The 24791-nt window shown below is 35.5% G+C and overlaps 2 protein-coding genes across 5 annotated transcripts in view; one reads left to right on the plus strand and one right to left on the minus strand.

Annotated features, from left to right (window-relative positions):
• SEL1L2 (SEL1L2 adaptor subunit of ERAD E3 ubiquitin ligase) overlaps positions 1-5735 on the minus strand; it is a 121734-nt gene extending 115999 nt beyond the window's left edge. For 2 of the 4 annotated variants that reach the window (XM_053201341.1, XM_053201339.1), the window contains exon 1: positions 5482-5735. The gene's annotated coding sequence lies outside the window, so the exon portion shown is untranslated. Of the gene's footprint in view, positions 1-5145; positions 5332-5481 lie in introns of those variants that run through there. The other 2 variants (XM_053201340.1, XM_053201342.1) reach the window with 2 other exon arrangements.
• Positions 5736-5935: 200 nt separating this feature from the next.
• The window catches only part of MACROD2 (mono-ADP ribosylhydrolase 2), a 1987236-nt gene continuing 1968380 nt past the window's right edge, over positions 5936-24791 (plus strand). The window contains exons 1-2 of the mRNA XM_027069543.2: positions 5936-6255; positions 11701-11817. Coding sequence (XP_026925344.1) covers positions 6210-6255; positions 11701-11817 — 163 coding nt within the window. The 5' untranslated portion in view covers positions 5936-6209. The remainder of the gene's footprint in view (positions 6256-11700; positions 11818-24791) is intronic.

A 24791-nucleotide genomic window follows, 5' to 3' on the forward strand; every position in this document is an offset into this window, starting at 1 on the left:
TCTGTCTTCCTCTTACAAGGACACTTGTGATTACATTTAGGGCCAACCATGATAATATCGGATAATCTCCCCATCTCAAGATCCTCAATCACATCTGCAAGTCCCTTCTGCCAAATAAGGTAACATTCACAGGTTCCAGAGATTAGATCCTGGAAATCTTTGGGACCATTATTCTGTCTATTCCCTAGTATCTTTTCCTTTCACCAAGGGACTTCAAAATGGGACTTTCCTAACTTCTGTACTTTTAAAAATTGCCTAAATATAATTTATTTAAACTCTTAAATATAATCTGTTAAACATTTTCCAAATATTTTTTGCATTCCCCATTTGGATCCAGATTTATCAGTATCTTTCAGCAGATGATTTTGCCTCCTACTTTCACTGAACTGAACTCATTGGACCTATCTTCCCTCTACTTTCTTTTCATTAAAAATTTTTTTGAATCTTCATTCTTTTTTCAAATTCATCACAAAAGATGAAATGCTTTTTCTATACTCTAAGTCCAAGACTTCCCTCACTTTTGATTCTATCCACATTTGCTTTATCTTTTTCTAGTATTTCTGACATTTGTCCTTCTTTTCTCTTTTTTGTCTCAATCTTTTGTCACCAATCTTCTTAATTTAAACACTTTTCATTTCATTTCATGTCTCTTAGAAAAATTTTCCCTTGACTCTGGTGTCCTTCCAACTACTATGTACTTTACTTATCCTTTAATCTCTAAACATTAAAACAAAACAGACCACAATCACTTCTCATTGCTTTTCACTTTTTCTTCAACTACTTGTTTTTATTTTCACTGATTTACATAGACTATAAATTCAATGATCTTTTCTCAGTTCTCATCCTACTTGATCTGTGAGACATCTGATATTTCTAACCACAAACATCTTCTTGAAAACATATTTTTGGTTTCTCTGAAAATTGAGCTGCAAATATTTTTCTACTTGCTTGAACACAATTTCTCATTCATTCTATCACTTCCTCACCTATTCATTCACTTATTGAATACCTACTATATGCTAATGATGTATGCCATTCTTTTTCAGGCATTCGTTAATTTCACTTGTCAGTTACTCTCTTAGTCTTTGCTTTAAAATTATGGCCTCCCCAAGGTAACCTCTTTTGGTCTCATGTGCTCTTCCTCAGTTTTACCAACATCTCTGTCTGGACGCTCATTCTTCTCATTCAATAATTTTTATTGAGAATCTATTTTGTATCCGGCATTGTGTCATTCTCTGTGAGCAAAAAGATATACTTCCTGTCCTCAGAGAGTGAAAGAGAGTCCAGAGTGAAAGATAAATATTAACAAAAGAATCACTCAAATATATTTATAATTTCAAAGTGTAAAAAATGCTATATAGGGAAGTAAATGAGCACTGAGGGCATATAAAAGAACACGTGGGTAGGGCTCAGGTGGGGTCAGTGTTAGGGAAGGCTTTGCCAAGGAGTGATTTTTGAGCTTAATAAGAATAAGAATAAGAGTAGGTCCACTAAGGGGTGCCTGGGTGGCTCAGTCAGTTAAGCGTCCCACTCTGGATTTCAGTTCAGGTCATGATCTCACAGTTCGTGTCAGTTTCCTGCTTGGGATTCTCTCTCTTTCTCTCTCTCTGCCCCTCACCTGCTCATGTGTACTCTCTCTCTTTCAAAATAAATAAACATTAAAAAAAAGAACAGTTAAAAAAAAAGAATGGGTTCACTAAGCAAATCATGTCTCAGTTACAGTGGCAAACATGTGAATAGACCATATGGTGAGAATAAGATGTGTTCAAGGAAGTGAAAAGCTCTATGGTTGGTATGAATGAAACCAGAAATTGGGTGGTGGGGGTAAGGAGAATTGGTAGGTGATGAGCCTTCTATTCTTAATGATTTAGTTTTTATAAGACTGTATAAGTCAGCTTGGGCTGCAATAGTAAAAGGCTATAGATTGGGTGGCTTAAACAACAGAAATTAATTTTCTCACAGTTCAGAATGCTGGCATAGCCTGGTTATGGCAAAGGCTCTTGTCCCATATTGCAGATGGGCACCTTCTCACTGTGTCTTCACATGGCATGTATAGGGGGAAGGGGGGAGGAGGAGGAGGAGGAGCAGGAGTGGATATACATATATATATATTATATATATAATATATATAAAATATAATACATATTAATATAATATATGATATAATCATGTACAATATAATATATATTATATAGTATACAATATAATAATATATAATGTATATATAATATTATATATATATGTATATATATCTTCCTCTTCTTATAAGGCCACAGTCCTACTGGATTAGGGTCTCACCCTTATGATCTCATTTAACCTTAACTATCTCCTAAGCACCCAGTCTCTACATATAATAACACTGTCAGCTAAGATTTCAATAAATAAACTTTGGGGGAATACAATGAAGTCCATTGCAAAGACCACTAGAAAGTCATTGAATAATTTACAACAGTGATTTACAACATGATCACATTTCACAACATGATCACATTTGAAAATGTGATGCAGGGGATAGAATGGACATAAGAGGGGCAAGAGAAGACACGGGGGCCACTTAAAGAAGTCTTTGTAGTAGTCCAGTTAAATTCGCACTGAGCTTATTGCAGTGTCATTGGAAAGGTGAGCAATTCAAGAGTGATACAGGAGATAAAATTAAGAAGGTATAGCAGTTCATTTGAAATGAGAATAAAGTTATAAGAGGTATCAGGGATAGTGTTTAGGTTTCTAGATTGTTCAACTGAATGGGTGATGAGCCATTCAAAGAGATAAGAGACACTGGAAGAAGTCTAAGTGTGGGGGAAAGATCATGAGCTCAGTGTGGTACATGGTACATTTCAGGTACTTTTGAGAGAGTAAATATTAATATTTAACACTTTTCAATGATAATGGTATTTTATCAGAATAGTTAATAATGCTAAAACAAATACCCTCTAAATACCAATGCTGTAACATAATAAAAGTGTTTTGTTTATATCATAGCTTGATGTGGTACTCCTTGGATCCTTGAGATACTCCCTCAAGCAGTGAGTGACTCAGGGATCCAAGCTCCTTCCTTCTTGACATGCTGCTTCTGAGATCACCATGAAAAGAAAAGAGAGAATATGCATAAGTGTACAAAAGATTTGATGGCCTGGAATGGCATACATCACTTTTGCCTTATAACCCACTCAGCATACAGTTACACATCCTATCTAACTTCGGGGGAGGCTGGGAAATATCATTTTTCTATGGGCCAAGAGAAAGAAAATTGTATTAGTGAGCATCTTTGCCACATTTACTAGGTGCTAGTCACTTTATGTGTTTTAACGCATTCAATCCTCACATCAATCAAGGTAGATACTATATTACCATCTCCATACAATAATTTAAATAAGCAAGGTGTAGAGACTTTGAGTAACTTGCCAAGCAAGGGTCACAAAGTCAATAAGGGTAAACGTAGGATTTGAATCCAGATGGTCTGGCTTCAAATACCTTTTAGCCAGTGCATAATGCTGCCTCTTAAAGTTGTGATACAGTATATGGTAGCACATATAGGTCTAAAGTTCAAGAAGAAATTTTTATCGAAAATAATAAATTTGGCAGTCATTGGTATAACTCGGATTGCCAATCTCAGCAGTGTTGACATTTTGGGCCAGATGATTTGTTGTGGGGGGCTGAACCATGCACTTTAGGATGCTTAGCAACATCCTTGACCTCTTCCCACTAGATGCCAGTAGCATTCTTTTCTCAGTTGCAATAACTAGAAATGTCTCCAGACATTGTCAGTGTTCCCTACAGGGCAAAACTTCCCCTGGTTGAAAATCACTATTATAACTGAACCATGAGTACGGTTAAAGTTGTTAAAAAAAAAAAAGTATATAGTGAAAAGAGATAAGGGGATAAGACTAAGTCTTAATGAACTCCAAAATGTAATGGCTGCAAAGGAAGATGGGCCAGTAAAGGAAACTGAGAAGGAATGGCCATACAGGAGGAATCTCAAAAGGGTGAGAAAAACTGAAGGAAAAGGATGCTGCAAGGAAGAATGAGAGGTCAAGAGTGTTAAATGCTGCCAAGAGATCTTGTAAGAGAAAGACTGAAAAATGACGATTACACAGCATGTGACGGTCACTGGTCACCTTAGCAAGAGCTATTTCAGTTAGTTAATAGGAAAGAACCTAGAAGAGAGGGGACTGAAAAATTGAAAGTGGGATGTAAGGAAACTGACACAGCAGGTATTGACAACCATTTGGAAAGAAAGGAGATGCAGTAGCTGGAAGGTGTTGTGGAGTCGCAGGGCGATTTTTTTTTTTTTTTTTATCATTTTAAGAAAGTTTAAAAGTTGATGTATGGTTCTAGTTCCTTGAGTTGACATGAAATAAAGAATAATCAGTAGCATATTTAAGGTTCCTAAGAAAGCACAGATGAACTCTAGGTTGGGGTGGAAAAGGGTTCTCTCTTGTAACAAAAAAGATAGTGCCCAGTATGATGCACTTTCCAGCAGACACTTCACACCTAGCATTTCTAAATAAGAACTCAATATATTTCCCACAATATCTGCAACTGCTCTTAATTGCCTAATATTAATAATATTGCCATCCTCCTCCTAAACTAACCCATGAAACTCTTCTTTCTCTTCTTCATTCTGTTCCCAAAATCTATTCCATTACCAATGTTTATTGATTCTACCTTTGTAATGTATCTTGAAGCAGAGCCCTTCTTTTATTTCCATTGCCAAAAAATAAGTGCATATTTTTATTACTAGTCCAAATGTCACTTCCTTCTTGAAGCCTCCCTTATTTCTCCCAGCCAAATGAATTTTTATGTATTTCACAGCATTAAAAGAAAAAGAGAAGCAGAGGCATTATTAAAATAAAAATTATTACATTAGTATGTCATGAATCATATTCATGAGTGTTCTGTTACTCAAAACATTTCATTTTTTTACAATTCTTAACAGGGCCTTTCTTTCTTCCTTTTTTTATTATTAAAAAATGTGTTGCAAATATTAGCTCTTACACACCTGGCTTAAGTACAATACATAAAACAGCACCCCAATTGTCAAATAAATGTGGATTCACTACATCCACCAAATCAGCCTTGTGGATGGTCTAATATTTAGCAATGTAATGCATTTGGGGAGAGGATCTAAATTTTGGATCACCCTACTTTTTTGGTTGGCTCCACCTGAACTGTATTTTCAGAACACCAACAGGTAAGTATTACTCAGAATCAAGCCAGTCCTTTAACCCAGTGCCTTGAGTTGAAGCAACTGGAGAAGGAACAAAAGGATAAGATGACCTGGCTCTGGTTGATCTGCTTTGATATCAGATTTTTGTTTCCAATGTAACATGTTGGTTGCCCACTACTTTTCAGTTCCTTGAGTAGTTCAGTTTATCTTTGTTCTTTGCAAACTTCACAGAACTCCAGTGAAAACTAATTTTTACTAAAGTTTGACGAGCTATTTCCCGATCCTTTCACTTTTTTTGGTTATAATTTACTCACCAAGAGGAAAGCTTCAGATTATCTGGTAAAATCCATTCAGACTGGCCAGTTGGAGTAGACACGAACAATTCGCGCTGACTCACTTCTCCTGTTACCTTCACATCTTCCAGTTCCGCAGGCTGCTTTCGCCGGCTGGTTAGCCGGTCACCTGGCGCACCTGGCCCTTGGCCACGCCCTCAGGTCCTCCTAGCGGCGCCAAGCCTGGTGTAGCGCCAACAGCCTCACGCTCCTCCCAGGCGTCCGTTCCACGCCCCGCCCCCTAAAACGCGAGGCCATTTCCAGCCCCCTCGCGCCCTGGCTCCGCCCCCTCTAGCTCCCCAACGTCCTCGGCGTCGGGCCCGAGCCTGCGCCTGCGCGTGCGCCCTGGGGCCGAAGTAGGGGCGCGCGGTGACTGGAAAGCGGAGAGCGGCGGGCGGTGCAGCCAATGGGAGGCGTCGCTGGCTAGCGGCTGGAAGGCGGGGCCTGCGCGGGTGTTAGGTTAGCGCGAGGCGTGACCTAGTTGACAGGCGGTGAGGTGCTGCTTTGGCGGCGGCCGCGGGGCTGAGGCGGGTGGGAGCCGAAGCGGAGCGCGGGCTGAGAGAAGCGACTGGCGAGCGGCGCGGGACTCGGAGCCTCTTGCACTTTTTTCCTCCCGAGTGTCCCCTCCCACCCCTCCCACTCCACACACACCCTGTTTGCCCGTGAGCCTGGGGAACTTGCAGCTTAAAGCCAGCCACCCCCACGGCAACATGTACCCCAGCAACAAGAAGAAAAAGGTGTGGAGAGAGGAGAAAGGTAACTGGCCCGTCGAGTCCTGGGGCTGTGGGGGGTGGGAGTCGGGTGGGGGTGGGGGTCAGGGCTGTGTGTGCCGCGGCGCCCCCCGCCCGAGCTCCCGTCTCGCGCCTGCCCGGCCGGTGCCGCCTCCCTCGCGTGTCCGTGTGTACACACGCGCACACGCGCGCGCTTACCGGCGTGCACGCGCCGCCCCCGGGCACCTGCAGCTCGCACACGTGTGGGCGCACGCCCCTCTGCTGCCTGCCGCGCCCGGTCACCTTCTTCCCATGCGGGGCTGCCTGCGCCTGGCTGGTGGCGGAGACCCCTGAGCGGCAGTTCCTGGGCCGCAGCACAACTTGTTCAGGTCCCCCACCCTCTCCTGGGACCCCAGCTGGGACTTTTGGACTCCTGGCCAGGTTGTCCCAGGCACGCGTGCCCGCCGGCGGGCACATTAGCTGCTGCAGCTGCTGCGCCTTCGCGCCCAGCTGACCCTCAACTATTCACTCCTCGCCTCTAGCCCCCCACCCCCTAGCTAGTAGAGTGTCTGCTCTTTCGGGCGTTTACCCCGTCTCCAGGCCTCTTCCTTCTGCGCCGCAGTGTGACTTTGGAAACCTGGAACTCTAGGGGAAACTGAAAACGGGCGTCTTGTCCGCGAGGATAAGAGCTTTCAGAGAAGTCTGAATGGGCTTTCTCTGCAGTGTGTTTCTCTGTATTTCATCCCCATTCGTAATCTGAAGCTGCTCAGAGTAAGGTTGTGAAATTGATACCACTCTCCATGAATGAGCTTCCCTCTGAATTTTGTGCACATCAAAGCTCATCCAAATCAGCTAGATTGACAGTGGCACTGATTTCTGTAAGACAGAAGTGTGCGAACCAACCCTCTCTTCTCTCTTCCTCTCCCCTTTTTCTCTGGCATCATAATTAGATAAATCTGAGATAAAACTTTAGTGTCTGGAGTTGTTTCATTCTTTTCACACTGTAGCTTTTTACAGAAGAGTAGCAAAGAGAACTTGCATTGCTACTGCTAACATAGATTAAACCTGTGTACCAGAGTGAGGTCAGGTGAGGGTAGTGCAAATTTCTCCGAAGAATCCTATCTTTTTATTAGAAGGATAATGGAGTGACTAGGTTGAAAGTTGATTTGCTTGAAAATAGCTCTTAAAACTTGTAGATTATTATTGCAAGCTCTGGCTTTTATGAACACTAAGGCCAAACAGTGGACATAAGGAAGAGAATGAATGTGGAAAAAGAATCCTTTATGTAAGGCCTACTTAAAATAATTCCGAGGAAGGGGATGAAGAAAGGATTCTTTTTTAAGTGAACTACTGGGAAGAGTTAATATAATTGAACAATCCAAGTAAAATGGTCTCTAAAATGTTGAAAGATTGGGTTGTATGTCATTTAATTCTATCTTAATGATCATGGGCTTATATAGAAGTAAAAATTCTGGTGTCACAAAACAAATGCTGTTGAAAATAATAGCCTGGTAGATATAAATTAGTGTAAAATAATCTTTGTTTTTGCAGTAGTAGTTACTTTAGTTTCAACACACTTTTAACAATGATTTACCTTGTAAGCATTGAAAGATCATCTGTGCCCATTTTTGTTGATGGTCTTGGAATGTTAGTTTTGTATTGTTAATAAGGCAAAATAGTGGAAATCATGGAGATTGTTTTCAGTACATAATTTATTGATGAAGTAATGATTGTTGCTTAGGAACTATTTTTCTGTCATAATAATGTTCCTAAAGTAACAATGTTACAATGGTTCCTTCATTTAACACCTACATATTTGGACTGTGAAGAGCAGGCATTTTAGAATCTTTGATGTCTTGATTTTTTTTTTTTCTTCTAACAGTAGGGGAAAGTACAACCAAATTAATATTTTCTAAATAAAGAAGTAAATGCACAATTAAAGGTATCTAACAAAGTAAATTTCTCCTGTCTAAAACTAACCTATTTTTGCATGAAGTTTAATGTTAAAGGAAAAACATTGTGATTTGAAGACTTTAATGTATGTCTCAGTTTATCAGGATGTCTATTTTTGGGATATTTAATATTTAAAAAGAAGGAGCTAAGGATTTCCAGTATGGTTGTTACTATTGAAGCTGATGGGATGCATGACTTTTTTTCTTTCATTGCATTTGTGAGGCTGGTATTATATTTTTGCAGCTGTTACTTAAATCTAAAGGAAGGCTTACCCACCTCATTGCAATGTCAGGGCATTCTGTAAACATACTTTTACTCAGTATGCCATCTAATCGTAGGTCTGCCTACTTATATGCTTGGTTCATAGAGCAGAGATTCATTGTAAAGGTGAAGCATTAAGGACAAGTTTTGTGTAATGCTAAAGAAACTGTATAGATGTCTGTGGTCCTCAGTATGTTTCATTGTTGAAACAAATAACTAAGGACTTCTCAAGTCCACATATGTTAAATAAACTGTTTTGAGCTATAATTTAAAACCACTTAATGTGTATTATAATTTTAAGAACTGAGACATAAATTATCTCATTGTTTTATTTTCTTATTATTGATCTTATTTCTGTTCTAAGTGTCCATACTTAAATGTTTAAATAAATGGAATCACGGAGGCCAGGTTGCCTTCCCGTATTACCTTCTGACATTTACTAAAACTGTGAGTTGCTTCAAAATATCTCTCAACCTGATCACTGATGTTGTAATATTTCTGTATTAGTGATCTGAACTTTTTAGTAGTGTTTTGGTAAGTGCTAGTCATCCCTTCTCCTTTGTGTGAGTCTTCCAAATTTATCATTTCCTTAAAGCTTCCTATGCCATCAAGACCCCCCTCCCTTCTCCTACACAAACACATGACATTTCCTTTTAATTCACGGAGAAAATTCATGTCACGTAACACGAACAGCCATAATATCTTCCCCTGTAGTCTCATTTGTCCATTTCTTTACATGTCCTTTGTCTTTTCAGTTCTGTTCCTATCTTAAAGGAAGGACTTAAAAAAAAAATGTTTATTTTGAGGTGGGTAGGGAGAGAGGGACAGAGAGGGAGAGAGAATCCCAAGCATACTCCACACTGTTAGTACAGAGCCCAATGGGGGCTCAATCCCACAAACCAGGAGATCATGACCTGAGCCAAAATCAAGAGTCAGATGCTTAACCAACTGAGCCACTCAGACTCCACCAATGGCTTATTGATTTTTATTCTTCCTGATCTTCCTGTAGCAATTGACAGTATTTCCCTTCTTCTACTTATTATAACTTTGCCGGTTTCTACATCACTGGCACTTTGATTCACCTGGTACGTCCAGTGACGTCTAAGTTTTATTTCATTTTATTTATTTGCATTTAAGTTTCCTCTTTGTGTACACTCCCTGATTATGGTGTTTTGTTTTGTTTTGTTTTGTTTAGGTTTGGTCACATCCCTTACCTTTTCCTATTAACTTCCTTTAGGACCAGAAGTTTGGGTCATAATTTCCAAAATCTCTAAGCTAAACCTCTTTCCTGAATTCCATATTCTTGATTTCAACTCGAATACCCTTTAGGCATCTTACATTCAATACAGTATTGTCCTTTGAGTATTGTAGTGTTGTGATTTGGTTTTATCATATCTAATTAAAATATCTTATTATCATTTACTGTGGCTGAAGAAAAGCCAGTTCTAGGGGTAGGACAAATGTTGGCTCCCCATTTCTTATTCACTTGTACTTATATTAAAACCTTTGGCAGTTTATTTCTGTGAAAGAATCTTTTAAAGTGATTATTTTATGAGAGACACCTGAAACTAGGTACTATCCTTAAATCCATTCATCTTGTAATCTGCTGACAGACAGTTGGAGAGTACAACTGTCAATCTCTTTACATTGTGTAGACCTTTGGTAAAGTATATGATACATGGCTGCTGGCGTACAGAAACACATCGCCTTTTTTGAAGAGCTTTTCCTGTGACAGTAGTACACTATAGTGACTAATAGTTTAGGCTATAGTTTTTGACTTAGGGAGATATGTGACTGGATTTGAATGGAAAGCTTTCTTGCTTTGGACAAGGTGCTGAACATTGATGTGCTTCATTTCCCTATCTACAAAATAATAATAATACTACCAGCGTGCCTGGGTGGCTCAGTTGGTTAAGCCTCCGACTCTTGATTTTGGCTCAGGTCAGATCTTGCAGTTCTTGAGTTCAAGCCCTGTGTCAGGCACCACATTGCTGACCGTGTGGAGCCTGCTTGGGATTCTCTCTCTGCCCCTTCTCCACTTGTGCGTGTGCGCACACTCTCTCTCAATAAATAAATAAATAAATAAACTTAAAAAACCATCCTTAAAAAAATAATAATACCAATTTTGCTGAGTTGTTGGAAAGATTATTTTCATTATATGTGTGAAGTACCTGCCACTCATAAAGAACGGGCTTTTTTTTTTTTTTAAAGTTTATTTATTTTGAGGTGGTAAGGGGCAGAGAGAGAGAGGGGAACAGGATCCTAAGCGGCCTCTGTGTGGAGCACAGAGCCTGATGTGGGGCATGAACTCAAACTGTGAGATCATGAACTGAGTGGAAATCAAGAGCCGGACACTTACCTGACTGAGCTACCCAGACACCCCAAGAACAGTGACTTCTTTGTAAGTGACACCAACTGTTAATAATTCTAAGGTGCATTTGAAGAATATTTTAATCTTACCAAGATGTATATTGCAACTTGTGTTTAATCACCTCCACAAAGATATTACATTGAAAGTGTAGTTTTATTGTTGATGGCATTTTAGAATTAAGGACATACCTTGGTAGCTGCCTTTCCTGTGCTCTTAACATTTCTATGTATTTGTCTTAGGATTTTGTGTTTTATTTATGTAGCAGTTATTTTGTATATTATCCATTCCCGTTTTGTCTTGTGAACTCCTCAAGGTTAAGGATCACCTTTGTACCTGCAGTGTATAAACATTACAGGCACATAGTAGACTGTTAGTAGATGTTGATTGAAAGAGTTCACTTAGGGGCGCCTGGGTGGCTCAGTCAGTTGGTTAAGCTGCCGACTTCGGCTCAGGTCACGATCCTGTGGTCCGTGAGTTCGAGCCCCGCGTCGTGCTCTGTACTGACAGCTCAGAGCCTGGAGCCTGTTTCGGATTCTGTGTCTCCCTCTCTCTCTGACCCTTCCCCATTCATGCTCTGTCTCTCTCTGTCTCAAAAATAAATAAACGCTAAAAAAAAAAATTAAAAAAAAAAAAAGAAAAGAAAGAGTTCACTTATTTCTTGGTCTATCACAAAAGAGTCTTCCTCATCAGGCTTTGATTTCCCCCTCCCTCCCACATGCCCCAGTAACATGGTGTTAACTTAACACTTTTTAACAGTCAAATATGAAATCATTAGATTTTCATTTTGATGTTTCTCAGGTCCACACTAATTCTTTGATTTGTTTATATGATTAATGTTTAAATTATAAAAGAATTGCTGAATTTAAAAGTTAAATACAAATGGAGATTCTGCTTTTGTTTTGCAAGAACGTTTACTGAAGATGACCTTAGAGGAGAGACGCAAAGAATACATAAGGGACTATGTTCCCCTGAACACCATCCTATCGTGGAAGGAAGAGATGAAGGGCAAGAGCCAAAATGATGGTAAGTTTCTCAGAACATTTTTAGGTATATACTGTTCCCATTTATTTATGATTTCTGCGAGACAGTTTTGACAGAAATGAATAACTGGCATTATATAAAACAGATGACATTTTTGCTATTTGAAGTAATTGCTTGGTTGCATTTAATGGTTTTTAGCAACCTATTGTGTGTTATTTAAATTTAGGAAATTATATTAACATAATTCATGTTACAATCCACATTTATAATATGACACTTTAAAAAAAACTATTCCATAGTTGTTCTTGGAGTAATTAATATTAAGGATTTGGTGCTTTGGTGGTGTGGCCCTTTGAGTTTGTTTTGATTAGATTCATTTATATTGGATTTCTTTAAGTTATTGTAAGGATTGGATATAGTTGAAAGTGCGTTAGGAAGAACAAAGAAAAACTAGTATTTCACAGAGTTTTAGAGAAGAGTATATGTTTTGTATAGTATGGTATTATGTCTACATGTAAAATTTTTGTATTACAAAATTTACTGTCAAAGTCTTTATGATTTAATGAGAGTATAGCATAGATTGTTTGAGTCAAGATATGTGTTAGAATATAAGTGAAATTTTAAGTATTGAAAAAATAGATGCAAGAAATTCTTAAAAAACAATGTAATAGATTTAATAGATACTTATTATGTTTACTTCTGAATTAACACTCATTGCTCTGGATGTAAAGTTTAGAAGAAATAAGGTGCTTTTCAGGATTTTTAACATTTGAGAAAGAAAGGTAACTTTATGAAAGGGACTTGGAACATGCTAATTTCACAGGTTATGGTCTTCGATTGATGGAACTGTACAGGATACTGTGAGTTTAGAACAAGAAGTCTAGTATGGAATTCCAGTGGACAAATCTATGGGAAACAACAGCCCAATTAGGCTTTTCTGTCTGCGAAGAGAACACATTCACCTCATTGTTTGCATTTTAGGCAGAATTTTTCTTTTTCAAGAAGGCAAAACATGTGGGTTTTCAGATTTTGCTTGAAAACATATGTGACCTTGGGCAAGTGAAGGTAGTAGTTCTACCTCAAGTTATAATGGGATCATTGGACAAGCTGATTGGGACATACACATCTAACCTGCTTGCCCAGGGTTTTCAGCAAAATAAGTGCAAATTATTTTAGTAATGGTCTGATTAAGACATCATTCATTGATAGAGAAAGTAGTGCTGTATAATGAAAAGAATATAGAACTAGAGACCCAACAGGACAGATTTTTTTTTGTTCTAGGACCATGTGCCTCTTCCTTTTTGGGTCTCAGTTATTCTTTTGTTTGTAAGAAACTGGTATTGAATACTTCAGCTCCGTTATTTTATGGCTAGTAGATCTCTTTTTTTCCAGTGCTTCATTCATTTAATTTTCTTTCTTAGTTGCTGTTTTAGCTGGTTACTTTTCTAAGGATATAGTACCTGATGTTCTTTTAAAACACTTTTTGCCTCTCAGATAGAGGTGGATTTCTGTTGCTGCCAGAACAATTGACAAAGCAGTAGCGATACCAGGTTATATTGCCCAATGTTGGGTCTGCTCATCTCTGCATTAAGGCTTGGCCTTTATATTGGCTGCTTCTATTTGAATATTCATATAACAGTGTAGGGTTGAATTGGATTATCAGATAACTCACAGTTGGGTGTTTTCAGAGATATCAGACACCAAAATATATCCCCAAATCAGAAAAATACATTGAATAACACCAGTTATTCATTGTTATTCCCTAATTACTCTTATATCCCAATATAAGCTTTATAAGTGGGTTACAACTGCTCTATATATTTCAGTTTTTTCATTCCTGCTGTTTGGAACTAAAAGTCTTTCATGGGGAGTGAGGTGGTGTGGTCAAAATTGTATTTCTGTTGAACAGTTTTTTTGTTTTTTCCATCTAATGTTACTTGCTCCTCTGTTGTGACCTAGAAATTAATGACTAGCCTCTTCTTTTTCATGAAAAAAAAAAAAAAATGGAATGGCTCATTCTACAAGTAATATCTGTTTATTTCTTTACATGATAGATATCTTTTGTAAGTGCTTTCTTTCATTGTTTCCTATCCAGTGCTCAGTTATGCTAAAATATTAGTAAAGAGAATTTTAGTATTTTAACAGATCCTTTAAAATTATAAATTAAAACAATGATAAAGAACAACTATAGTTTTGTATTTTGTTTTGAAATGTTTAAACCACTGCTTATAAATGTATATATAAGTAGATTCATATTTTTATAATGACTTAATTTTTTATGTATGAAATTTCCAATTAAGTTTTAAAAGAAGTCTGTAATTCTCTGTCATAGTTTCTATTTGTAGGAAATGAACAGTATTTACTGGGCTAGCACAATATACCAATTTCAAGTGTTACAGTTTGCCATTATTACTTAAATTTTTTATAGAAGGACATTTTGACCTTGATACCCAAGATTACATGGAAAGTTCTCAAGCTGTTGTTTTTAATTTTTTTTCTTTGCTCAGTTTTGTTTTACTGTAATTAAATGCTTTTTGTTATATTGTAGTAAAAAGTTAAATAAGCTGGAGAGTAGCTGAATGTATTTGTCATAATTTTGATTTTGAGGCATCCTAAAGGAGGGAACCAAAAATTGCCAAATATAAAATCATTGTGTAGAAAGAAGGAATTCCTATAAATAGACAATATTTTTACTTTGACTTGCTACTCTAGTAATACTGGCAAGCTATGGATCAGACAGGGAAGGGATGAGAGATGATTACAAAAAAAAAAGAAAAAAACCCACAAAAAAACAAACCACAACCCACTTTATTGTTCATGTTCATATTTGTCAACTGCTGTTGGTAAATCTCTGGAATTATGTGCTTTCACTTAATAATTCTATTTCATCTGCCAGTTGCTTTTTTGTAGGGAATTTTTAAGTGCTTGTCTCTTATTATACTGTGTCTCTGTAACTGCAATAGTGCCTCATGGGTAGGTGAGCTCAATTAGTATGCTAAATAAGAACACCTCAGAGGTTAACTGTCTATGAAGGACAATTCTGTATTTTTTTCAAACTTTTAAATGAGCATTTAAAAACATATATAAAAATAGAGTGGTATGATGAATCTTTATGCACCAATCACCCGTTTCAACAGTTAAAACATGGCCAATTTTATTTCATCTTACACCAGTGCTTCCAAATTATTTTGAAACAATTCTTGTATATCATATCAAATTTTTCTGTAAATATATGTATGTGTGCATATGTATGTATCTCTAAAAGAGACATATTTTTTGTTGCTTTACTATAACAACACTATCAATCACACCTAAAAATTAATAATTCTTTAATATAATTAAATGTCCAACTAGTATTAAGATTTTTACAATTGTCTCATGAGGAGTTTTACCTCTTTTTAATACAGTTGATTTGTTTAAGATCTAAACAAGATCCAAATGCTGCGTTTAATATATTTCTTAAGTATCTTTTAACATATAATTCTTTTTCTCTCTGTCCCCCCCCCCCATAATTTTGTTTGATAAATAAAGTTATTTGCTGGGGTGCCTGGGTGGCTCAGTCAGTTGAGTGTCTGACTTCGGCTCAAGTCATGATCTTGTGGTCTGTGGGTTTGAGCCCCACGTTGGGCTCTGTGCTGACAGCTCAGAGCCTGGAGCCTGCTTCGGATTCTGTCTCTGTCTCTGTCTCTCTCTCTGTCTCTCCACCTTCCCCACTCACACTCTCTCTCAGAAATAAAGAAGCATTAAAAAAAAAAGTTATTTGCCGTATAGAAATTTTCACATTTTGGGTTTTGCTGACTGAATCTTTGTGGTGTCTAATGTGTTCTTTGGTCCACAGTATTTCTTATGAGTCCAGTTTCTTATAGGCTGGTGGTTAAATCCAGAGGCTTGATCAGACTTGGGTTTAATTTTTTGAAGGAATACTTCATACTTCTTTTCCATAATATCGCAAGGCAATAGTGTTTGCTTCCCTCTCTGTGTTAAGACTGATCACTAGGCTCCAGTATTGTCAGCCTAATCCATCCATTGTAAAATTTCCTATCACCTTTCACCTAATGGTTTTAGCAGCCATTGATGATCTTATCCTAATTTTATCATTTTGTCTTCATTTATTAGTTGGACTTCTATAAAGAACTTTCTCTTGTCACCTTTTTTGTTTCCATGTAATACAATTTATACAGAAAAAGCAGTATAAACTTTTCAAATTGAGTTGGTTTCCTGAAATCTTCTAAAACTAATGAAAGGGTACTTTTTAATTTTTGACTGTTATTTTGAATCTCTCTTTCTCTCTCCTTGCCACATAGGTATATTAAGTGGGAATACTTCAATGTTAACAGTCTGTAACACAGCATGTGTGTATGTGAATTTAAAGTATAGCTCTCACATAAAAACATACAATTACTGAACTGTAGTCTGAAGATGTAGTAGAAAGAGATACATACATGGATGTATGGATGGATATGATAGAAAGATGGCATTGCTTCTTTGTAGGGACAAAAATTCTCAGCTTTAATTGATATGAATTCTGTTCTCCTTTGCTACTTCCAAGCTAATGTTCTACAACACCACTCAGAGAAGCATTGTTGTTCCTTTCTTTAGAGGGAGCAAATGATTGGCAAAGATTCTGCTATGCTTCTGCTAATTTTCTCTTCCTAATTAGTGTTAGGGAAAATAGCTACAGCTGTAAGTTTAGATGTTTGAGTCATTATTTTTAATGTTCATATGGAACAACAAAGACAAAATGTAATAAATTATGAAGATAAGTTAGATGAAAAGTATACAATTATTTTACTCAGGTATGACAATTTAAAAAATGGGTCATTTAGGAAGAAACTTCATATTTCATATCTTGATAGATTTCATGTCTTACATATATTCAAATTTGATTTATAGTCATTTGAAAATACTTAACTAGAAATTGTGAACTGTGAAGACTTTGTAAGTGTGAATCTTCATTTTTTTAAGTATATAAAAATATTTTGAGATGTGTGGGTTGACTAGAGAGAGGCATGTGTGTTATCTTTCATCTTGAAAAACTAGCATGTTTGGCATAGAAGTTCAACCTTATTTGCTCTCATTTTCATTATAACTAATTTCTTCTGTTAAATTATTTCCACAAGAGGTGATGGCTGACAAAAAAAAAATTCAAATTCCTCAATCTCTCAGCCATTGAGATCTTATTTCAGTGTAGGTAGTGAATTTTGTTTTATTTTATCTGTGTACCAACTTGACTATTGATATTTAGAAATCACCAAAAAGAGTGTGTCTTAATATTTTGATTTCAGTGCAAAGTCAAGTATTTTTGTTCTGAGTAAATTTACGATAACTTTTTTTGAATGTTAATATTTTTATTAATCACTAGAAATGGGGAAATAATATTATGTCACTGAGTATTACATGGAGGGGGGTGAGGGACTATAATGGTAAAAGGAATTAAAAAAAATTAATAACTATGATGAGGTGGGCACTGCCCCAGATTTTCAAACTATGTCAACTATATTATTTTATTAAATATTTGATGTTAGTCACAATTTAAAATGACTAAACAGTTAGGAAAATGGAATGGATGGAATTTAGTAGGGATACAAATATTGGAAAGGAGTATTTCCTATTTAATTTTTTGATATTGATTCCTCTTTGTATTTAGTTTGAGTACTACACTTTAAAAGCAAAATGATCAGTCAAAGCAGAAGAAGGCTCAGAACAAAACTCCTCAGCTTCTTAGATAGAAATCTTTTATTTTGAGTGGGTGGTGATTTTTGCCCTCTTTTAAATGATCTTAAAATGAATTTAATTAAAAAAACTGGCAATCTATTTTTGCCTCAAGTAACAAAGATCACTCTGGCTTTTTCTTCAAGCAGTTATTTGTGATGCTTTCATTAACAGCAAAGATGTTGCAAAAGTAGAACTTGAGTTAGAAACAGGCATTTTTCACTTTACAGTTAAAAGTAAAGACTAGTATGAGGACTAAAATACTAAAATGGGCTGAACTTTATGATCTGGCCCCTCTCCTCTTTGGCCTCTTACTCCTTTTCTTGGTCTCTGCCTCTAGCCACACTATCCTTTTTGTTTCTTGAATGTACTGTGATCCCTCCCACTGCTGGGTCTTTATCTGTATTTGCCTCTCCCTTCACCCCCCATAAGGACTTCTGTCACCTAAATTTTTCTTAGCTTTCATTTCTCACCTTGAAACCCTTCTATTTTTTTTTTGTTTTTGAAGTCTTCCCTGAGCCCTTAGTTTGAAACAGTTTCCTTTATTATATACTTTCATAGAGCTATGTTCTTTTCCATAGAGCATTTATATTAATTTGTTTTTATGTATTCAGTCACAGGATTATCTTGATCCGGTTGTATCTCTATATAAGATTGCAATTACTAGGAAAATGGGATGATGTCTTCACTCCCCTTCATATCTCTGCATCTGTCATAGTACTTGTTGCACAGTAGATATTCAGTAAATACCTGTGTGAATTGAAGAAATTAAAAACTATTCTCATGATGGCATTTTTGTGCGTTATTTTGTTTCACCTTTTCCTCACTGTATTGTAAGGATTCATGTGGGAATGATGGGCTTAAAAATTAAGCCAGATGCTTTTTAATGTAGGTGATGTATACATTTATGTCTTTGTAATATAACATCGGTTTTATTGTTTTAAAAGTTAGTTTACTAATAAATTTAACAAAGATTTTATTGAACTGTTGCATAGATATTTAGTTGAGACAAGGATGAAAATTTATGCATTATGTGTATTTATCAGCATTGTATGTTTTTGTTTATATAGTATTTAGTAACTAAATGTCATGATTTCAGTTTCTGTGAGTTTAAAAGTCAAAAGAGCTTTAAGTAAAAATGAGTGTAAACATAGACACTGAGCCTATTGTGTAGTAATAATTTAAAGTGTAGAAAAACCTTACAGTATTACCATTCTAAATGCATTTACTTTAGCATTGATTCTTGATACATAAAGCAACTGTAAGAAATAATTTTAATATTCTATCCCATTTAATCCCTTTATGGAGTTCATTGATTTGCTTTGTAAAAGAACTTGGCTATTGACAGATTGGTACACCATGAAGGAATTAGGCTAAATAACTTCTAAGAATGTTGAGAATAATGGCATTCATTGTAATGTTTGAAAACATTAAATTTTTATCTTGATACTCTGTGTGAGGTTGTGAACAATGGTTTAGTCAAACATTTGTGAAGTAAGGTTAATTTCTAAAATAGAAAAAATAAGAAGCTATATAGGGACTCATGATTCACTACATGGTTTTGTTTTTCCTCCACTTTTATTTCTCTCTTGGTCCTTTTACCTACTTTCCAAAATTGTTTTAACAATATGTAAATGTATTTCATTGTACCTTGGAGTGTATACCACTAAGTGCTGTGTGAATTGTCCTTGTATTTAAGCATGTTTTAAACTAATACCGAAACAAAAACCACATTTTTTTTTTTTTTTTGTATATATACAGACTTGGTGTTACGATCACAAGATGAAAGTTTTTTCTGTGTGTCTCTGTATTTCATAAGTCTGTAACTTCACAGATTCTGTTTTCTTTTTAATCCATTAAATGAATTATACTAGTTAACAGATTTTACTTAACATTTTGGTCAGCGCAGACAGATATTTTGCGATGAATTACAGACTGGTGGTAGTCAAAGCCAATGTTTTCCTTTAATTTTCTTTTTTTCTCCCTCTGATCGTACTTCTACATGAAGAAGTCTTTATAAAGTCTTAGTCTTCGTTTCTGAAATATTTATTGAATTTCCATGTAAGTATTCAAAACAAAGATTTAAATACAATTTATAGTTTTACCTATGCCTTTGATGTAGAACCATATTGAGGATTACTGATGAAACAATCAAAGTATGGATCAACAACAAAAACCAGATGTGTAACAAAATATAGATCAACAACAAGATAGCAGTTAACAGTAGTCCATATGCCTGGCTATATCCGTGCCAGGGCAGAAGATATATGTGCCTTTTGGGTTTTGGAAATACTAAGGTCTAGTTTGCTCTAACTCCAGAGAAGCCATGGGTTTCAGATTGCTGGTTGTTTGCCTAAATATTGGACCAAGATATATTCAGTTTTTGAAGAAACCAGACTATCCTGACATATAGGGGATTCTCTCATCAAACTTAGATTTGTGATTGTGTCTGTCATATGAATATAACAGAGTTAGAGCTTTTCCACATTTTGTACTTGTATTAGTGATTCTCTTGGGGTAAAAACTTTCACGGACTGCATATATGTGTGTGTAAGTAGAGGCTTACTGCTAAATACTCATCAGGCACGTGATAATGGAGTTACTTCCATTATTTTGATGTGTATGTATCTTCCATGTTAACTCCGGAAGTGCAAAAGTTTTGGGATTAAACATTGCTGGTATACGATCCCAGTTCTGCTCTTATGTGCCCTAGCCAAAGAACATGTGACTTCCCTAAACTTGTCTCTTCATTTGTTACATAGCTCCAAAGCTTGCTGTTTTTTTTTTTCTAGAATGAACCTTTCTCTTGCATGAAACTTCTTTTGACTCCTTATTCACTACTAATCATATTTATGCTCTTAATAAATATGTATATTATGTATATTATGTATATGTGTATATTATGTATATATGTATATATATATGTACATATATATGTATATTATGTATATTATGTATATATGTATATTATGTATATTATGTATTATATACAATGTATAATACAATGTAGATTTTTTTTCTATGCCTGTAACTATAACTATAGGTGTACTTTGTTTGGATTTAGTCAGTCTGCTATAAGAAGGTAGGAATTGTGACTGTTTATTGAAATTTTATTTTGTAGAGTCTACTGGAGGTCCTTATGTGTATTTGTTTGCTAGTTTGTTTTATGCATAGTAAGTAGGGTTAAAACCGGTGAAGGAAGATTTTTTTAAAAAATAATTGGTTATTTTGAAACATTAGGGCTACTTTTTTGTTTCCTTTATGAGTGTATGTTAGTTAAAGAATTTAGAAATTTACACTGTCAGATTTGAGAAGAGGGCATCTGAAACAGAAAATGCTTTCTGAATTAAAGGCTAATTTTTTTAAATTGATAACTTTTGTTATTTATCATTTAGAGTAGATAACAAGTGAATTAAAACTTCTCTGGCCTTCACTAAAATTCACTGTATGTGAATTTTAATGTTATTGAAAGGGAAAAATTGTTTAAAACAGGAGTTGACTGAACAATTTTCACATACAAAGGAATAGCATAGTTCGTACATCAAATGAGATGACTTTTTAAGGAACGTATCTTGACCTTTTGTGGACATGAGAAGTCTAGAAAGAAAAGACAAAACAGAGAGGCATTTTGAGTTTTGGCGCAGCCTGGGTGAGAGTTGTGAGGTTATAGGCATGAAAAGAGGAGGAGGAGACCCAGGAAGGATGGCGGAGATCAAGGAGCTCCAGCAACATGGCGGGAAGTCAGTCCACATGTAAGGACAGTCTGTGCAGCCTCAAAGCATATAGATAGGATGGGGGCTGGAGTTATTTATCTTATTTGATTGCTAAAATAATGGGTGTACCTCTATGGAGATACTCAGGTGTCTAACATCTTGATTGTTTTAATGATATAATTATGCATCTGGCTCATAAGAATATTGAGTTTAACCATACTTATGAGTGTCTTTGACAAACACGAAAAATGTATGCTGGATAGTCTCTGAATTCTTCCACTTGTTCAGGTGGTATGGGGCTGGACAGATAAGAAAATGTGTACCTGGAAGACTATTAGACATATTAATCTCAGCATAAGAAACCAGTTCAAATTTCTGGTAACTTGACTTGGTCCTTAAGTGTATTTAAAATCTGTTTACTCATTTTAAATTGTACAATTTAGTGACTTTAAGTACATTTACAGTGTTGTGCAACCATTTTCAAGACCCATTTCCAAAACCTTTTCATCTTCCCAAATAGAAGCTCTACATCCATTAAATAACTCGCATCCTCCCCCTCATACAGCTTTTGGTAATCTGTATTTTATTTTCTGTGTCAATAAATTTGGCTGTTCTAGGCTTCACATAAGTAGAATCATACAGTATTCTTTATGTCTGGCTTCCTTTACTTAGCATAATGCTTTGTAGGTTCATCCATATTATAGCATGTATCAGGAAGTTCATTCCTTTTTCAGATTAGATACTATTTTACTGTACATATATACTACATTTTTTTCATTCATCTGTTGATAGACATTAGAGTTTTTACACCTTTTGGCTATTGTGAATAATGTTAAGAGTAAAAAAAATATTTTTTAGTTCTTTGGGGTATATAAACTAGGAGCGGAATTGCTGTATTATATGGTAATTCTGTGTTTTAACTTTTTGAGGAACCACAAAACTGTTTTCCACAGTGGCTGTACCCTTTTACACATTGCCATCAGCAATGCACAGGGGTTTTTCCCCATTTTTGCCAATGCTTGTTATTCCTTTTTTAAAAATGACAGTAAAATATAAATAATACTTTTTCAGCATTGCTTTGTAGTTTTTAGTGTACAAGTCTTTCACCTTAGTTTATTACTAATTATTTTATTCTTTATGATGCTATTATAAATGGTATTGTTTCCCTTCACTACTTAATGGTTGTTCATTGTTAGTACACAGAAATGTAACTGATTTTTGTGGGTTGATTTTGTATCCTGCAACTTTGTTGAATTCAAGCTAATAATCTTTGGGTTTCTGCATATATGATCATGTCATTTGTGAACAGAGATAATTTTACTTATTCCTTTCCAATACAAAGGCATGTATTCCTTTTAAGCTGCTGCTGAATTCAGTTCTAATTTTGTTGAAGATATTTGCATAGTTATTTATAACGAATATTGGTCTGTATAGTTTTCTTGTAGTGTCTTTTTCTGGCTTTGGTTTTGGGTAATGTTGGTAATAGTTATATAGAATGAGTTAGGAAGTGTTCCCTCTTTTTTTTTTTTTTTTTTGTGGAGGAGTTTGAGAAGGATTAGTGTTAATTTTTTAAATGTTTGATAGAATTCATCTATTCCTTGGCCTTTTTTTTTTTTTTTTTTTTTTATGGGGGCAACGCTCCTCCAGATTTTTGAATGCTGATAAGTCTCCTTACTAGTTACAGGTCTATTCAGATTTCCTATTTTTCAACGAGTTGGTTTTTGGTAAGTATTTCTAGTTGTTTCTAGGTATTTGTTTATCTAGGTTATCCAATTTGTTCGTGTGTAATTGTTCATAGTAGTCTTATTAAATTTTTATTTTTGTAAAATTGATGGTTCTGTACCTACTTTTATTTTTGATTTTAGTAATTTTAGTGTTCTCTGTTAATATAGCTAAAAGTTTGTAAATTTTATGTTTTCAAAAGGCCAGTCCTTATTTTGGTGATCTTTTCTATTTTTTTTATTCTTAATTTGTCTCCACCTGTCTTTATTAATAATTTCCTTTATTCTGGTGCCTTTCTGTTTACGTTTTTTTTTTTAGTTCCTTGATGTGTAAAATTAGATTATTGATTTGAGATCTTCCTTTTCAACGTATATGTTTAGAGCTGTAAATTTCTCTCAGATAAATTTTTCTTTTTGCTTCATGCCATAAGTTTTTATACATTTGTTTTCATTTGTTTCCATGTATTTTTTGATTTTTTCTTTGCCCATTGTTCAAGTGTGTTAATTTGCATATATTTATTCATATTGCGATTTTCTTTCTGTTATTGACTTCTAGTTTTATTCCATTGTGAGCAGAAAAGATTCTTTTGTGATTTCATTGTTTTTATACTTTTGAGATTTATTTTGTGGCATAACATCCTGGATGGTGTTCCACGTGCACTTGAGAAAAATGTTATTGTATCCAGTATATATCTGTTACGTACATTTGGTTTATAGTGTTCAGGTCGTCTGTCTCCTTCTTGATTTTCTGCCTGACTGTTCCTCCATTATTGAAAGTGGGATATTTAAATCTCTTTAGTATAGATCTCTATTTTCCCTTCAATTGTGTCAGTGTTGTTCATATAATTGGGGGGGGGGGGTCTGTGGTCTGGTGCATATATATTTATAATGGTTTTATCTTCTTGATGACTTGATCTTTTTATCAATATTTGATATCCTTTATCTCTTCTAATGATTTTTGACTTAAGGTCTGTTTTGTCTGATATAACTACCACAGCTCTCTTGATTACTATTTTCATGGAATATTTTGTTTTATCTTTTCACTTTTAATCTGTTTATATCTTTGGTGAGCCTCTTGTGTACATCATGTAGTCTGATCTTTTTTTTTAATTCTTTTTAAACTCTGCCAATCTCTGTCTCTTGATTGGAGAGTTTAATCGTTTATGTTTCAAGTAATTACTGACCAGGAAGCACTCACCTCTGGTATTTTGCTGTTATCTGTATGTTTTAAAGTTTTTTATTCCTCATTTCCTCCATTATTGCCTCCTTTTGTGTTCATTTGATTTTCTTTTTTGTAGTGATATCATTTGATTCCCTTAGCTTTTATGCATATTGTATATGGATTTTTCTTTGTGGTTACAAAGAAATCCCATGGGGATTGTGTATAACCTCCAAAAGTTATAGTTATTATTTTATCAGATTTATTCCTGCTTAACTTTATTTGCGTACAAAAACTGTTACATAGCACCATCATCCTGCCCATATTATGCTACTAGTGTAATATATTGCATTTTTATACTTTGTGTGCCCAGTAACATAGGTTTATTATTAGTTTTTATGTATTTGTCTTTTAAATTATGTAGGAAATAGTTTGCAAACTAAAATTGCAGTAATACTAGCTTTTATCTTTACTAGAGATACTAATTTCTTCCTATGGCTTCAATTTACTGTCTAGCAGGCTTTCTTTTCAACCTGAGAAACCCCATTAGTATTTTGTATGTCTACTGGTAATACACTCCCTCAATCTTTGTTTCTCTGGGAATGTGTTTATTTCTCCCTCAAGGACAGATTGGCTGAATATAGAATTTTCAGTTAACATTCTTTTTCCCTTTCATCCCTTTAAACAGATCATAGCACTCTTCCCCCTTCT

The sequence above is a fragment of the Acinonyx jubatus genome, chromosome A3 (assembly GCF_027475565.1).
Source record: "Acinonyx jubatus isolate Ajub_Pintada_27869175 chromosome A3, VMU_Ajub_asm_v1.0, whole genome shotgun sequence".
Taxonomy (NCBI): domain Eukaryota; kingdom Metazoa; phylum Chordata; class Mammalia; order Carnivora; family Felidae; genus Acinonyx; species Acinonyx jubatus.